This window comes from Zalophus californianus, chromosome 4 (assembly GCF_009762305.2).
Source record: "Zalophus californianus isolate mZalCal1 chromosome 4, mZalCal1.pri.v2, whole genome shotgun sequence".
Lineage (NCBI taxonomy): Eukaryota > Metazoa > Chordata > Mammalia > Carnivora > Otariidae > Zalophus > Zalophus californianus.
This window is the reverse complement of record NC_045598.1, coordinates 12,267,883-12,283,149: the sequence shown is the minus strand read 5'-3', so window position 1 is coordinate 12,283,149 and position 15,267 is coordinate 12,267,883. Positions and strand designations below refer to the sequence as shown.

The following is a 15,267-nucleotide window of genomic DNA, read 5'->3' as shown; positions in this document are numbered from 1 at the left end:
TTGTCACTCTGCCCCCATTCCTGGAGGGGGTCAGCTCCTGCCACTCTCCTGCGTTGCTGCCCCCACTTATTATTTCAGCAGCCCCTTGGGTGATGGGCGAGACCCTGGCGCCTCAGCGCCTGACCGACCTCCTCTTCCAGCAAGCCTGGCCCCCGCCCTCAGCCACCCGCGCCCCGGGCAGACCCCGGACTTTGTCATTACCAAGAACGGCGCCCACCACACACTCCCCTATCCGCAGCCCCACCGATACCACCAGCCAACCAGCCAGCTCACTTCTCCAACGCGCCAGCCCCATCGAGCCCCCAGCCCCGCCGGGACCCGCAACCACTGAGGGCGGAGACCTCTCTAGCCCCATCTGGGCAGCCCTGGCCCTTCCTGGTCACAGGCTCAGAATCCCCAGCCCACCTCACGGTCACTCCCTGGCACCGCTCAACATTTCTACACACCTTCCCCTCCCTCAGACTGCCTAAGCACCGCCCCAGCGCCCAGAAAGCCCCCTCCCGCCTCCCCACTCTGCCCCTGCACTCCCGCGGCTGACCGCGTCCCACTCAGATTCCTGACCACTGACCTTGGGTGACCCTTGCCACTGCCCACAGCCTGACAACATTTCTGGGGGCTGGAGACCCGGGGAGGGAGGGGCTAGGGTATCAGGCCCGTCTTGGGGCTCCATCTCCTGGGCCCTGGGGTCAGGTCTTTGGTCTCAAGCCTGCCGATAAGGGCTCCAGCTCTGAGCCCCAAGGCTTTGGGGTCTGGGCTTTGGGATCAGGGCTGTGCGTTCTGACATCCGAGAGGAACTGGTGTGCAGCATCAGAATGAACTGGGGCCCAAGACGGGGACGGGACTGGGCTGCCCCAAATTTCTCCCTCCGTTTCTTGCCTACAACCCATCTGCCGGAGGTGGAGAGGTGGTGGGAGGTGACAGCTCGGACACCCACACCTTCGTCTCTTCGGCTCCTTTCCTCCACGGGGAAGCGCCTCAGGAGTTGTGCGAGTTTTGCATGCTGGCTGCCCAATCCTGTCTCCCCGTTGTCCCTGTAACCTGCCGCCAGTCAGGCCCTCCTTCTCGCTGTGCCATTGAAACTGCTGTGGTGCCAAATCCAGAGGTCCCTTCTCTTCTTCCTCTTGAGACCCGCCAGGGGCATCTGACCCAGATGATCAGCTGTCCTCCTTGAAACACTTCCCACCTGGCCTCTGGGACACACGGCTCTCCTCTCCTCCCCAGGCTTCTCCTTGCTGCCCTGCCCTCCTAACTGCAGGGTGCCCCAGGCAGCGGGCTGGCCCCCGTTAACCACCAGCAGTTGTGGGGGGAGGGGATAGTTAAGTTGATTATTAGTTTTACTGATACAAATGGTGTGTAGCACGCAGTATACTAACAATAGTACAATATATGTTACTCTTCATCATAAAGTTACTTGTAAATCCTATAAATCCCCCCAATTCTTACAGAATGCTTCTCAAAACCACAGCCAAACCATGCTGGCCATTCAACCACAACTCCACAAATGGAGTTACATCCCAATCTGCTCGTTCTTTCCCCCCAAAATTTGTCGTCATGAAATTTGATGCGTGACATAAACACGGACTGATACTTTCGTTTGTGTTCAAGAATAAAATGAAAGCGAAGCCGTGGAGATAAACATCACTCCATCGGTGGTGATATGAGCAACTTCTCTGCTGAGCCAGCTAATGCTGGACGAACACTTCCCTCACTTTTTGTGCCAATCACAACGTAACACACTTCTAAATTTAATCTGCGTTCATCTCCTTTTCTTCATCAAAAAAAAAAAAAAACAAACAATAAATGGGAGTCCTGATTTGTAGACTTTGCCAATTTCCATGGTCTAGAGACTTCCACCAATGGCCAATTTCAAGTTACCAATGCAACATCATTGAACTCAGAGTTACAAAGAAATACAATAGCACCCCGTATATAATTATTTCTCCCATACGGAGGTGAATGATCACGGGGCATAGATCCTGGTAGAGCGTAATAAAATAGTAAGGAAGCGGTGCATTCTGATTATTGTCTTTTTTTCAATATAATTTATTTACTTGTAAACACATAGAGTTTAATTTTAAATACTGTCATGGCGGGGCACCTGGGTGGCGCAGTCAGTTGAGTGACCGACTCTTGATTTTGGCTCAGGTTGTGATCTCAGGATCATGAGACTGAGCCCTGCGTGGGGCTCTGCATTCAGTACAGAGTCTGCTTGAGACTCTCTCCCCCTCTGCCCCTTCCCCTTACGTGCGCTTGCATGCGCGTGTGCTCTCTCTCTCTCAAAAATAAATGAATAATTTTTTAAATAAAAAAATTAATAAATACTATCATGGCTGTGTTTGGCAATAGGCTCATAAACTTCCTATAAAATGGACAATCAGGTCCTCCTGGGGAAGGACCCTCCTGTACAACTAAAAGTGCGTTCTATTCACCTCTCTCCCAGCCTTCTCCAAAGGAATTCACAGCCTTTAACCAGGCGAACGTACACTGGGGAAAAGGAAATAATCGGACTTTTCCAGCTTTACTGGACACTGGCTCTGAACTGAGGCTAATTTCAGGAGATCCACATGTCATGTCCACCTGTGAGTCAGAGTAGAGGATTTTAGTGGTCAGGTAACCAAGGGGTTTAGCTCCGGTCCGGCTCCCAGTGGGTTCACTGGGTCTCCGAACCCATTCTGTGGTTTCCCCTACCCCCTCCGTTCCAGAATGCACAATTAGAATAGCACTCAGCAATAGGCAGTCATTCCTATGAGTGCGTCCCTGCTGGCTCCTACCCACCTGGCCGCAGGGCTTGGTGCTCAGTCCTCTTGTCTGGTGACACTCACCCCCTTGATGATCTCCACCTGCCGCATTGATATGCTTAGAACCCCTAAGAACTTTCCATCTCCAGACCCTGATAGCTAATTGCTTTTTTTGAACATCTCCCTTGGGTGTCTAACAGGCACTTTAAATTTAATGTGTCCATATATACTCCTAAAGGGAACAATCCAACAAGAAGATACAACAATTGTAAATATTTATGTACCCAACATGGGAGCACCCAGATACATAAAGCAGCTAATAACAAACATAAAGGAAGTAATTGGTAGTAATACAATAATTGTATGGAACTTTAACAGCCCACTTACATCAATGGATAGATCATCCAAGCAGAAAATCAAGAAGGAAACAGTGGCTTTGAATGACACATAGGACCAGATGGATCTAACAGATATATTCAGAACATTCCGTCCTAAGACAGCAGATTTTTATTTATTTATTGAGAGAGAGAGAGAGAGAATGGTAGAGAGAGAGCACGAGAGGGAAGAAGGGCAGAGGAAGAGGCAGACTCCCCGCCGAGCAGGGAGCCCGACGCAGGACTCGATCCCGGGACTCCAGGATCATGACCTGAGCCGAAGGCAGTCGCTTCACCAACTGAGCCGCCCAAATGTCCATACTACCCAAAACAACCTACAGATTTAATGCAATCTCTATCAAAATACCAACAGCATTTTTCACAGAACTATAACAAATAATCCTAAAATTTGTATGGACCACAAAAGACCCTGAAGAGCCAAAGCAATCTTGAAAAAGAAGAACAAAGCTGGAGATAACACAATTCCAGATAGCAAGATATACTACCGAGCTATAGGATTCAAAACAGTATGGTACTGGCACAAAAATAGATACAAGATCAATGGAATAGAAGAGAAAACCCAGGAATAAACCCACAATCATATGGTCAATTAATCTTCGACAAAGGAGGCAAAAATATGCGCTGGGTAGACAGTCCCTTCAACGAATGATGTTGGGAAAACTGGACAACTACCCGCAAAAGAATGAAACTGGGCCACTTTCTTACACCATACACAAAAACAAACTCAAAATGAATTAAGGACCTAAACGTGAGGCCAGAAACCATAAAAACCCTGGAAGAGAGCATAGCCAGTAATCTCTCTGACATCAGCCATAGCAACATTTTTCTAGATATGTCTCCTGAGGCAAGGGAAACAAATGCAAAAATAAACTCTTGGGACTACATCAAAATGCAAAGCTTCTGCACAGTGGAGGAAACAATCAACAAAACTAAAAGGCAACCTACTGGATGGGAGAAGATATTTGCAAATGATATATCCAATGAAGGGTTATATCCAAAGTATATAAAGAACTGATACAACTCAACACTCCCCCTGCCAAAAAAAACCCAAATGATTCAATTAAAAATGGGAAGGAGACATGAACAGACATTTCTCCAAAGAAGACACACAGATGGCCAACAAACATAGGAAGAGATGCTCAACATCTCTCATCATCAGGGAAATGCAAATCAAAACCACAGTGAGGGGGGTGGGGGGATGGGTTAGCCTGGTGATGGGTATTAAAGAGGGCACATTCTGCGTGGAGCACTGGGTGTTATGCACAAACAATGAATCATGGAACACTACATCAAAAACTAATGATGTAATGTATGGTGATTAACATAACAATAAAAAATTATTTAAAAAAAATACCACAATGAGATATCACCTCACGCCTGTCAGAATGGCTAAAATCAAAAACCCAAGAAACAACAAGTGTTGGTGAGGATGTGGAGAAAAACGAACCTTCATGCACTGTTGCTGGGAATGCAAACTGGTGCAGCCACTCTGGAAGACAGTACAGAGGTTCCTCAAAAAATTAAAAATAGAACTACCCTATGATCCAGTAATTCCACTACTGAGTACTTACCCAAGCCACACAAAAACACTAATTTGAAAAGATACATGCACCCCTAAGTTTATTGCAGCTTATCAACAATAGCCAAGTTATGGAAGCAGCCCAAGTGTCCATCGATAGATAAATGGGTAAAAAAGATGTGGTATATGTATGCATATAATATTCCATTCCATATGCAATGGAATATTATACAGCCATTAAAAAAGAATAAATCTTGCCATGGATGGATCTAGAAGGTATGATGGTAAGTGAAATAAGTCAGAGAAAGACAAATACCATATGATTTCAGTCATACGTGGAATTCAAGAAACAAAACAAACGAACGAGAAAAAAAGAGACAAACTAAAAAACAGATTTTTTACTGTAGAGAACAAACGGGGGGTTACCAGAGGGGAGGTAGGCAGGGGGGATGGGGGAAATAGGTGATGGGGATTAATGAGCACACTTATCCTGATGAGCACTGAGTAATGTATAGAATTGTTGAATCACTATATTGTGTATCTGAAACACTGTATGTTAACTATACTGGAATAATTTTTATAAGAAGTTCTACTCCAAAAACCAACAATATGAATTAATTACTTAACTAATTAATTTACAGTGTCCAAAACCAAACTCCTACCTCTCCACCCCTGCCCCATCCAGGCCCGCCCAAGACCTTCCCCGGCTGCCCCATCCTCGGGTTCACTCTGGGGTCCCCTCTCTCCCTCGCACTCACGCCCAGCGCCCCAGCAAACCCTAACGACTCCACCTTCATGTCACGTCCAGAGCGGATACTCTCACCTCCCCAACGGCTAACATCCGGGGGCAGACCACCAATCGCTTTCACGTGGATTTTTACAACAGGTTGGTCTCCTGCCTCCTCTCCTGCCGCCCTCAGTTTGTTCTGGACATAACAGCAAAAGGGTCCTCTTTAAAATAAAAAAAAATAAAAAATAAAAAAAAAGCCCTCTGGTGTCCCTCCTGCTTGAAACCCTTCCACAGGGTCAAACTGGCTTCCTGACCACATGGCCCCCCTTTCCCCCTCCCCACAGACCCGGCTCCTTGTCTCCCTCTAGCACGCCCAGCTCACTCCCACCTCAGACCCTCTGCATCTGCAGTTCTTGCTTAGAATGTTCAGTGCGCAGATATCTGCTGGGTCCTCACCCCTCATTTCCTTCTCAGCGAGGTCTTCTCTGCCCAAGTTAGGACAGTGTTATAGGAAGACACCAGGAACCCCACACTCCCTAACCCCGTGAGCCAGCTTCATTGCCCCTGACATATTCTGCTTATTTTGACGTATTTGCTTATTGCCTGTCCCTCTTGTTTCTCCCTCTAGAATGCAGGGATTTTTTTCCACTTTACTCTCTCTAACGCTACTGTCACCTGAGCGCCCAGGTCAGTGCCTGGCATGGACCAGGAAGCTCAACAAACCCTTGTATCATGGATGAGGACAGGGAAACCCAGAAACCCAGGACTGCCCAGCTGGGAGGTGGCTGCGCTGGACTTGAATCCAACCTGCCTGGCCCCAGAACCTTTGCCCACAGAGCAAGTAGGCACGAGTCCCAGGCCCCCAGCTGGTAGCAGGAAGGTTCCCAGGTTATGCCCGACAGGTACTTGCCGCCTCAGATTCTCATTCCCTTGGGGTCCTCCGCCTGACCCATGCCCAGGCCTCGAAGAGGGGTTTCGCACTGCCTTTCCTCATCTCTCAGGCTCCCGAATCTGTGGGTGGGACCGCGGATGAAGAGTTGCTCTTGGGGGTGGGGTGTAACAAGCAGGGGTGGGAGGCTGAGGGCTGCTCATTAGAAGCCTCCATCTGACACCGGCGGGCTGGCTGCCCTTCGGTGGGGTCTCATGGAGCAGTCCCCAGACCCAACCCAAACTCACGGTCAAATGAAATAATGGATTTGAAAGCACCCCTCAGATGAGAGGGTCTAAGTCATTACCATACATGTAACCACTGTGTCTTTATCATCACGTCCACGTTGATGTTGATGAGCTGGTGCCCTCTCCTTGCCCTCTGCTTCCCGGTGCCCTTCTCCTACCTCTGCAGGGGTGCGGGGTGCGGATGGGGATGGGGGAGGCGGAATCTTCTGTATTCTTGAAGACCCACTTCAAATGCCACCTCTCTACAGAAGGAAGTGTGGGTTCTATGTAGAGTGTGGGTTCAAAGCCAGTCACTCAACTGCTCTGAGCCTCTATTTCCCTCCTCTGTGAAATGGGTATAATCCAAAGAGCTACTTCCTAGAGCTGTTGGGGGGATTCCATGAGATGATGCATTTAAAGCAGGTGCTTAATAGGCATTCGGTGCCACTGCCACCGTTACTATCCCTCACCCCAGGGCCCCCCAACAGCCCAGCCCATTCGGGCCAGCTCCCTGTGTCCTTTCCTCTGTGTTCCCACAGCACTGGCTCAGACCTTCCTCGGGGCCCCGTCGCAGTCCGTCTGTGTCACCCAGAGCAGCATCCTGCCTGACTCGTGCACATCCCCACACCCCATGCCCAAACTTGGGCCTGTGTACCAGGTTCATCAAGAGACTGCAAGGAGAACAGTCAATTCTTAGAGAATCTCATAGAAGGAGGCACAGAGCATGAGGTGGGGAATTTCAAGTCATCAGGTAGTTCCCAGCCACCTGATAAGGCACGAGGACAGTGTGTTCTGCGGGTAATAGTGGGGAGGGGTACGCTGGGGTGGCTCTTTCCAGCACCTACCATGCGCCAGGCACCTGCTCAGGTTTTGACGCCCACGATCTCATCTACACTCACAACCACCCTCCCGGGTATGCATTGCTGTGCTCATTTAGCCCATGAAGAAATCTCAGAGAGGTTAAGTAACTTCGGCAGGGTCACACAACTGACAAAGGGAGGAAGGAGCAGCAGGTTTGTCTCCTATTTTATGCTGTCCTGGCTGACATTAAAATGAACGTGTGTTCCCTGAGCATGCCACCAGCCGAAACCGGAAGGATGAGTTAGTTGGGGAAAATGTAGGAAGGGAAAAGGAAAGTGTTGAAACTTTGCAACACAGCCTCCTCAACACGACTCCTTGGGAATGGAGGAGGGGGGTGTGGAGCGCAAGACAGGCATGTGGGGCACCGAGTCAGGAAAACCATGCCCCCTCTTCCCCACACGAGCTCCTGAACTTTGCAGGGATGAGGTTGGTGCAGGCCAAGAGGGTATCACCCATGACCTCCTGGCTCCCGCTTGCCCTAAAACAATGAGTCTGTGGAGTATCTGCCCAGGCCCTGGGTCAGAACAGGGTCTCAAAGATCATCTTGGCCTGCCTCCTGCCCATCGTGGGACTCTGTGCTTGAACACTTCCTGTACCAGACAACTCACTACCTCACATCCCTTTGTGCTTTGACAGCTCAGGTAATTAGAAAGCTTTTCCTTTTGCTTAGCTGCACCCTGGCTCCCCGAAGCTTCCTCCCACTGGGGTCCAGCAGGCCACACCTCACCTCCACTACTCAGAAACTTACCACCTGGTCTCTAAGGAGAAACACAACAGCCCTGGAGAAGTCCCTTCCGTGCCCTCCATTATACCTGCCGCTTGGGGATAGAGTTCACCAGCCCCCCAGGGATAGAGTTCGGGGGTTTGGGGCCCCTCTTCCCAGCCTAGGGTATGGGCAGGGAGGGCAGAATGGTGCTGACCCAGCCTCCAGCTAGTGGGTGGGGATGGGGGTATAGTGGCAAAGGACTAGTGTGCCCTGGAGGGTGGCCCAGGGCACTGTGCAGGGGAGAGGCAAAGGCAGGAGGGGAGAATAATGCAGAATTGGATGGAAAAGCTGAGGAGTGAGCCAGTGGGCAGCTCTCGAGCAGACGGGGCTGGCCAAGCCGATAGCTGCCCTCACACCTGGCCAGACACCTGCCCACTGGGTGCCCCCAAGGTGCCACCTTCCAGATGTCCTCGACTTGAAGTTTTCTGGACCAAAGCCACAAGAAATGCCATAGGGCCAGCCAGCGGGATCCAGCAAGTCCTCTCTGGTGCGGCCAGCTCTGTGGGTGCTTCTGCTGGATGCCGAGAACTGCCATGGCTGACGGTCCCACAGAGCCGGCCAGCCCCCTCCAGGCTCCAGTCCTAAAGAAAGCAGCTCCCCAGGGGCCCATGGAGCTTCCAGTTAGGGCTGCTGGCTGCTATGCCTCAACACGCATTCCCTGAGCACCTGCTGTGCATCAGGCACCACGCTGGGCTCGGGGCAGGCAGAGCTGAATCACCCCGGCCCTGTCCTCGAGGGGTCCACCGGGGCAGGCATACCATGGTCTGCACCGCACTTTTATTCCATTCTAATTCCATCCCCTTGGCCCCTGCCTGCCGAGCAGGGAAGTTAGGATTCCTCTCCCCATTTTACAGAAGACGGATTGAAATTCAAAGGGGGGGGGGGTGTCACACACGGAGACACAGCGGCTGAGCTGGGATGTGACCCCACTTGGGACTGTCTCCAAAGCTCAACCTCTGCCTTGACCCCACTCCACCCCTCGAGCTGACCCAGCAACACAGAAGATTCCCAGACAATGAGGTCTTTGGGGGTTGAACTCACAGAATTTGGGATCAGGTAGACCTGGGTTCAAATCCCAGCTCTAGCATTTTGTGGGCTGTGTGACTGGGGGCAAGTCTCTCGACCTCTCTGTCTCCGTGTCTTTGTCTGCAAAATGAAGATCATAGTTGTCCGTATCTCACGGGGTTGTTGTGACACTTCGTTGAGATAGGGCCATGAGCCCTTGCTACAGTGCTGCCCACTGTCATTACGGTCACAAAAGACATGGGGCACGAGCAGATCCTGGAGAGAGGGCTGGTGGATAAGAGGACCCTCGTACCCCCCTTCACTATCCTACTTGACCAAAAATGTGGATGGTTAACATCCACCTCCTGAAGTTCTTTTCGCTCCCAGATGAAGACAGGAGTCCCTCACCGGCAGCTATGGGCTATATCACCTCCAAGTGCCAAGCCCAGCATGGACCTGGACGCAGGGCAGGTGTTCAACAGCATCTGTTAAATGCCTGCCGTGGCGCAAAGGCCCCAGAAGGTCCCCCAGCTTCCCCACCCCAGTGTGGCCTTCTCCTTAGACCTTCCCCGGGTGCTGAATGTGGTCGGGGGAGGGCAATGGCTGGCCCCTTGCAGACCCCACATCACGGGCAGACATTTCCTCCTAAATCTAGAAGGGTACAGGGTGCAGCTGTGCTCTCTCTCTTTCTTTCCTTCCTTCCCAGAGATAACAATCTTGGGTAGCTTACGCCCTGTCATTGTTCAGGGAGGGGCACACCCAGGGCCTGGAAGGAGGGCCCAGGCCAGGCAGACCTTTCAAGCGGACCCCTGCTCTTCCTGGGAGTGGGGGCTGGAGAGGAGGGGCAGCAGCTCTCAGGCCGCAGACCTCCCGAGCAGAGGCACACGGGGGCCGGGGACCAGAACCTCCCTGCACGAGGACCCAAGGGCTGTGGATGGGAAGTCACCTGTGAGTCACTTCTTCCCTCTCACCCACAGGCTCCCCATCTGTAGAAAGAAAAGCATGCCTGTGCATATGCATTTCGTGGGTGATGAAACTCCTCATCTGCAAAATGGGGGCCAAGGCCACAGGTAGAAACAACAAACAATGCTATCCCCGACTTGCAGGGACGGAACAGGCACAGAGAGGTTAAGCGATTGGCCCAAGGTCACACAGCCTGCAAGGACAAGCCTGACCCGCAGCGAGAGGTCATGACTACCAGCCACCCTGTTCTCAGCAGTCAGTGCGTTGACTCTCAGGTGGCCCCAACCCCACAGGGCTTCCTCCTCAGGGCCCCACTGAGGATGGTGCCCAGGCTTCCATCCCAGGTGAGCAACCTGGGCCCAGCCTCCTTGGCTCAGCCCGGCTTAGGCCGCACCAGCTGCACCCTCTGCAGGGTACAACTGTGGAGTTTTCAACCCTGCCTCAGCCCACCTCTGCCAGCACGGTGCCCATGACCCAGCTGGGGGTTGGCGGGGTCATCAATGGGGCTGGAGCACTTTTAGGGCTTCAAGGGGCCTTGGACTCCAATGCAGGGTGACTGGCTTCTCTGGGGCATTTGGAGGGCCGAACACAGCTCTGAGGGCCAGGCGCCCACACACTGTCTGGATAGCACCTGTCCAGGCCCACAGCTGAGGCCCCCCCTTCCTGGGCTCCCCCGGTAGCTGACGTTCTCGGCTGGGTGAGGATTTGCCAGATCCTTCTAGCCCCACAGCCCACCCACATCTTCGAGCCTCAGGACCACTTGACAGAGCTAAACAGCTGCTTAGCAGCCACCGAGAAGGGAGTAGAAGCTTCTCTGGACGGAGCAAAGCTGAGGACAACATGTCACTCGGAGAGCATCTTGGGGTCGGGAGGAATCTACCTCACCTGTGGGCAGCCCTCCCATTCCCAGCGCCTCAAGTGCTCTCTCGGGGTCCCCAGCTGGCGGGCCCACCGAGCGAGGAAGGGCAAGGACTGGGGGAGAAGGGACAGCTGGAGGTTGGCCGTGATGGGAGCTGGAAGGGAAACCAAAGGTGAAGAATGAGGATCGGTTCCAAGACCGGAAATGATGGGAGGGGCAGGGAGGGGAGGACAGAGCAACTGGCTGGGAAGGGCCCTTGGTCTCAAATGGCAGGTGGCCAGGGGGACCAGGGAGGCAGGGACTCCTGTAGGATTAAAGAGTGGCTGACCTCGGAGATCTGCCCTGATGCCAACCTTTGCTGTCCCACGAACACACACTGCACCGTTCCATGTCCAGACCCCACTGCGCGTGGGGAGGACCCTGGCCGCATGGTCTCCAAGCACCTCACATTTACACCATCACATTACTTCTAATGAAGGAATGCGGTGCGGCCCAGGATGGAGCCAGGAAGAGAGATGGTCCTCACCCGGCTTTTAAACCCGGGTCCAGCCCGGCTCTCGGAGTCTGTCAGTCATTACCAATTAGTGTCTGCAGCAATCCTATAATTATCCCGTGAGCAGCACAATTATGCTTCATTGTACTTCTGCGCACGTTAAAAGCATCAATTTACTCAATGTAAACATTAAGAATATATACACCACAGGTTTTATAACTCTGTTTTGGCATTTTCCTTGTTTGAAATACACAGAACCCCAGGAAAAAGAAGCAGCCTGGAGCCTCTCTCTGGCTCCTCAGAGAGGCCCCCCAGAGTCCCTCCTCCCTGGACGCCCCAAATGCTACCCATCTGATCAGAAGAGTCTGTTTTGCTCTGATGCTTTTGCATGGCTGGGGGAGGCTTGGGAGAGATCCAGGAGGATCTCTGGCCCCCACCCAGCCAGCCTTCTCCTCCGTGCCAGAGAATAAACATCCATTATGGCCTCTAGCCTGGGGCTCTGATTCGGGCCTCTGGGCAAACAGGGCCAGACTGCACCACGAGTGGATTCCCCACACTGCCCCCCCCTTTTTTTGATGTGCGTCCTCTGGGGGCCACCTCCAAGCAAGGACAGGGAAAACCAGGGCGGTGTGACCAGACCCGGAGGGTCAGGACAGAGAGCAAGTTTGCTAAGGTGACGGGTCAGGGTGGGGAGCTAGTCCATCAGAGTTGGCGGGGCGGGGAATCTATAGCACATCCTGGGTTAGGGGACTTCTAAGGGTTCCCTGGGCTGGGGCACACAATTACCCCAAACACAAATATTTCTCTACACGGTCCACACAGCACCTGGGGGAAATTCATCACCCCACATGCCCACCCCCACTGGCTCTCCTGGGGGGACTTAACCTCCTGGCAGCTCAGATACTGGCAAACCTCCTCTTTGGGGGGGTGATTTCCCCCTCTATCAGCAAGGTTAAGTAGAAACCCGCTGCTTGGCCTCAGCTGGAGCCAGACACCTGGCAATGGGGGTAGAGGAGCCCCAAGTTCATCATCCTGGCCATCCCAAGCCCTGGGTGACCTTCAGGCCCCTCTTCAAACCTTCCCAGGCTGAGAATTCCATGCCCCCTTCTCTACCTATCACAGACCGGATGGACGGGAAGTTCTTCCTTACGTCTACTTCTAAACCAACTTGCTGCAGAATAAACTTCTGTTTTCTAGTTTAGAGACCCTCAGTACTTACGTCCCTAGTCAAGACCGATGCCCAGGATGAAGGCTCCCAAAGGGCTGTTGAGTGGGGGTCTCTCAAAATGCTCACTCAGGACCCCAAAGGGGCACCCCCTTCCAGAGTCAACCAGAGCACCGCAGCTGTGGCCAACCCAGGCAGCTTCCTCGCCCTCTCCAGCTGGGCCAGGGCCCGAATCGGAGGATGCTGAGGTGCTTGGTGATCCCAAAGGGGGTTCCCAGACAGCACTGCCCTCCGCTCCCACCACACACACAGCCTCATCTGTCCTCTGTTTGTCCCACCCTCTGAGACGCGACGGGAGGGACAGGTACTGGAAAAAGGGGGGCCCGCAGAACTGTCGGAGCTGTGAGCACCTCCTCCACCTTCCAGGGGCCCTGCACACACAGGGTCTTATTTATTCCCTCCCACCCCCTTAAGCTCGGTGCTATTGTCAGATGAGGACGCCAGGGCCCAGAGCAGGACAGTGGCTTGCCCAGGGTCACACAGCCACAAACGGAGCTAGGATGAGAAGCCACATGTGTCCAGTTCCAGAATCTGGGCACTTGACCCCCCACGCTGAACTCAAGACGGGACTCAGCTCACCCTGTCGAGGCTCAGATAAGGAATGAGGCCCCGCGAGGGCCAGTGACTCGGCCGATGCCAGACAGCAAATCAGCAGCAGAGTTAGGATCAGAACCTGTGTCTCCTGGCTCCCAGGAAAATGCTTCTGGCCTTAGTCAGCAGCACCATTTAGGGCCTAAGTTTCTGAAATGACCTTCCAGAAACAACCACCCCCCGGGATGAGAGCAGAGGTCTGGAATCGGGACAGTGGGAGCCCACCAGTGACCCCTCCCCTGCCCTTGGTGTTAAAACCGGGTGGCCAGATATAGTCAAATGTCCAGCTAAATTTGAATTTCAGCTAAGCAGTGGTTTTTAAAAACTAAGTATGTCCCATACGACATACTAAAAATCATTATGTGATGTTTAGCTGAAATGCATACTTAACTGGGTGTCCTGTTTTCCCGTTTGCTAAGCCTGGGAAACACTATGTTAAAAGGAGAGGAGAAAATGGGATCTCGGCTGGCCACCCAGATCCGAGAGAACCAGCCCCACGCCAGGGCTCCCGATAGGACTCAGAGCCAAGGTCTGGCCTCCAAGCGTCCTGGTTCCCCCTCCTCAGCCCTGTCCCTGGGGCCCCAGGCCATTCAACCAGACTGGGACAGCACAGGAACTGAGACCCAAGAGGCAGTGGGAGCTCAGATCCCACCTTGTGACAGACTCCCCAGCCCCCACCTCCTCTGAGACGGGGACTCCCACCCTGAGCCCCTCATCTGCTGGGGCTCCAGTGCCCTCTGATCCAGCAGGAATGGAGTCCCTAGACAGTTCCAGACAGGATGGAGTCCAGAGAGAGTATCAGGGCTGGAAAAGCCCCCTGAGATCCCCAACTCCAGCTCCCTCCGTGGCCAGGTGGGGAAAATGAGACCAGGCCAGGTCCCTGGGCCCCCGTCTGGGCAGAGCCAGGACAGGTCAGAGACTTGGGCCAACAGGGGAAGCTGATTCTTCTGGGGCCCCTCAGATGTCACCATGGCTCCCCTCACCGCCGACACCATCATCATCGTGGCAAAAACAAGCCCGGGTCTTGTTCTAGGTTCCTGTCCTTTATTAACTCCTTGAATCATCCCTCTGAGACTCGCTCCTGATCCCAATCACCCTGGCCGGCCTCCAAGGATCGAGCTGTCACACACCCCACACCTCTACCTCAGACAGAAGGGTTGTTGGCAAGAAACAGAGGGAGAAATTCAGGGAGGCCCGGTGCTGCTCCCTGTCTTGAGCACCAGTTCATTCTGATGTCGCAACCAGTTGCTCTCTGACGTCAGAACGCAGAGCCCGGGGCTCAGAACTAGAACCCTTACCCAGGGACTTGCGGCCAAAGACCTGACCCCGGGTACCCAGGAGAGAAGGAGCCCCAAGACGGGCCTGATACCCTAGCTCCTCCTTGATATCCAGGCTCTCCATCCCATTCCACCTGCTCGGCTCTCAGAACACCCGCCTACCAGCACCCTCCAACGTGTTCGATTTGTCCACCAGGAACCCATCCCATGGCCTCGGGGTCCTCCGGTGTGGCCCAGCCCTCGGCAGCCAGGTGGGTACCTCTCAATTCTCACCTGTAAACGTCCACAGACGTCTCAACCCCCACCACACACACGGCATAGGTGGGCTTCTTCAGGGACAGCCGCACAGGTCTCTGCGGGGCCATCCCGTGCCCCTGGGTCCTGGGCTCTGCACTTCTTATCTCCCCAGCTCCTCTCCTGGGCACCAGGTGGCCCGGAAGGAGGGTGCGTTCTCATGGGTCGGTGCTTTCCTCCTCCCTTTTAATTTCACCCTGTGACCTGATTAGCTGTCTAAGCTGAGTCCCCACCTCCTGGCTGCATGCCCAGCCCTCTCACTCAGGCCTGCCAATCCAGGAGACCAGGGGAGGAGGCGCCCCAGGTCTCTCAGAGAGATGGGAAGCGGGGGCTTCAGTCGGGGGCTCCAATGGAGCAGGGCTCAGCTGCCACCAGAAGCTCCCCGTGGGCCCTGTC

At 53.4% G+C, this 15,267-nt stretch overlaps 1 protein-coding gene across 1 annotated transcript in view; it reads right to left on the bottom strand.

The window, feature by feature from the left end:
- The window catches only part of PADI1 (peptidyl arginine deiminase 1), a 36,981-nt gene extending 22,000 nt beyond the window's left edge, over nucleotides 1-14,981 (bottom strand). Inside the window, 1 exon segment of the mRNA XM_027616018.2 lies at nucleotides 14,851-14,981. Coding sequence (XP_027471819.2) covers nucleotides 14,851-14,942 — 92 coding nt within the window. The 5' untranslated portion in view covers nucleotides 14,943-14,981.
- Between the last annotated feature and the right edge of the window lie 286 nt (nucleotides 14,982-15,267).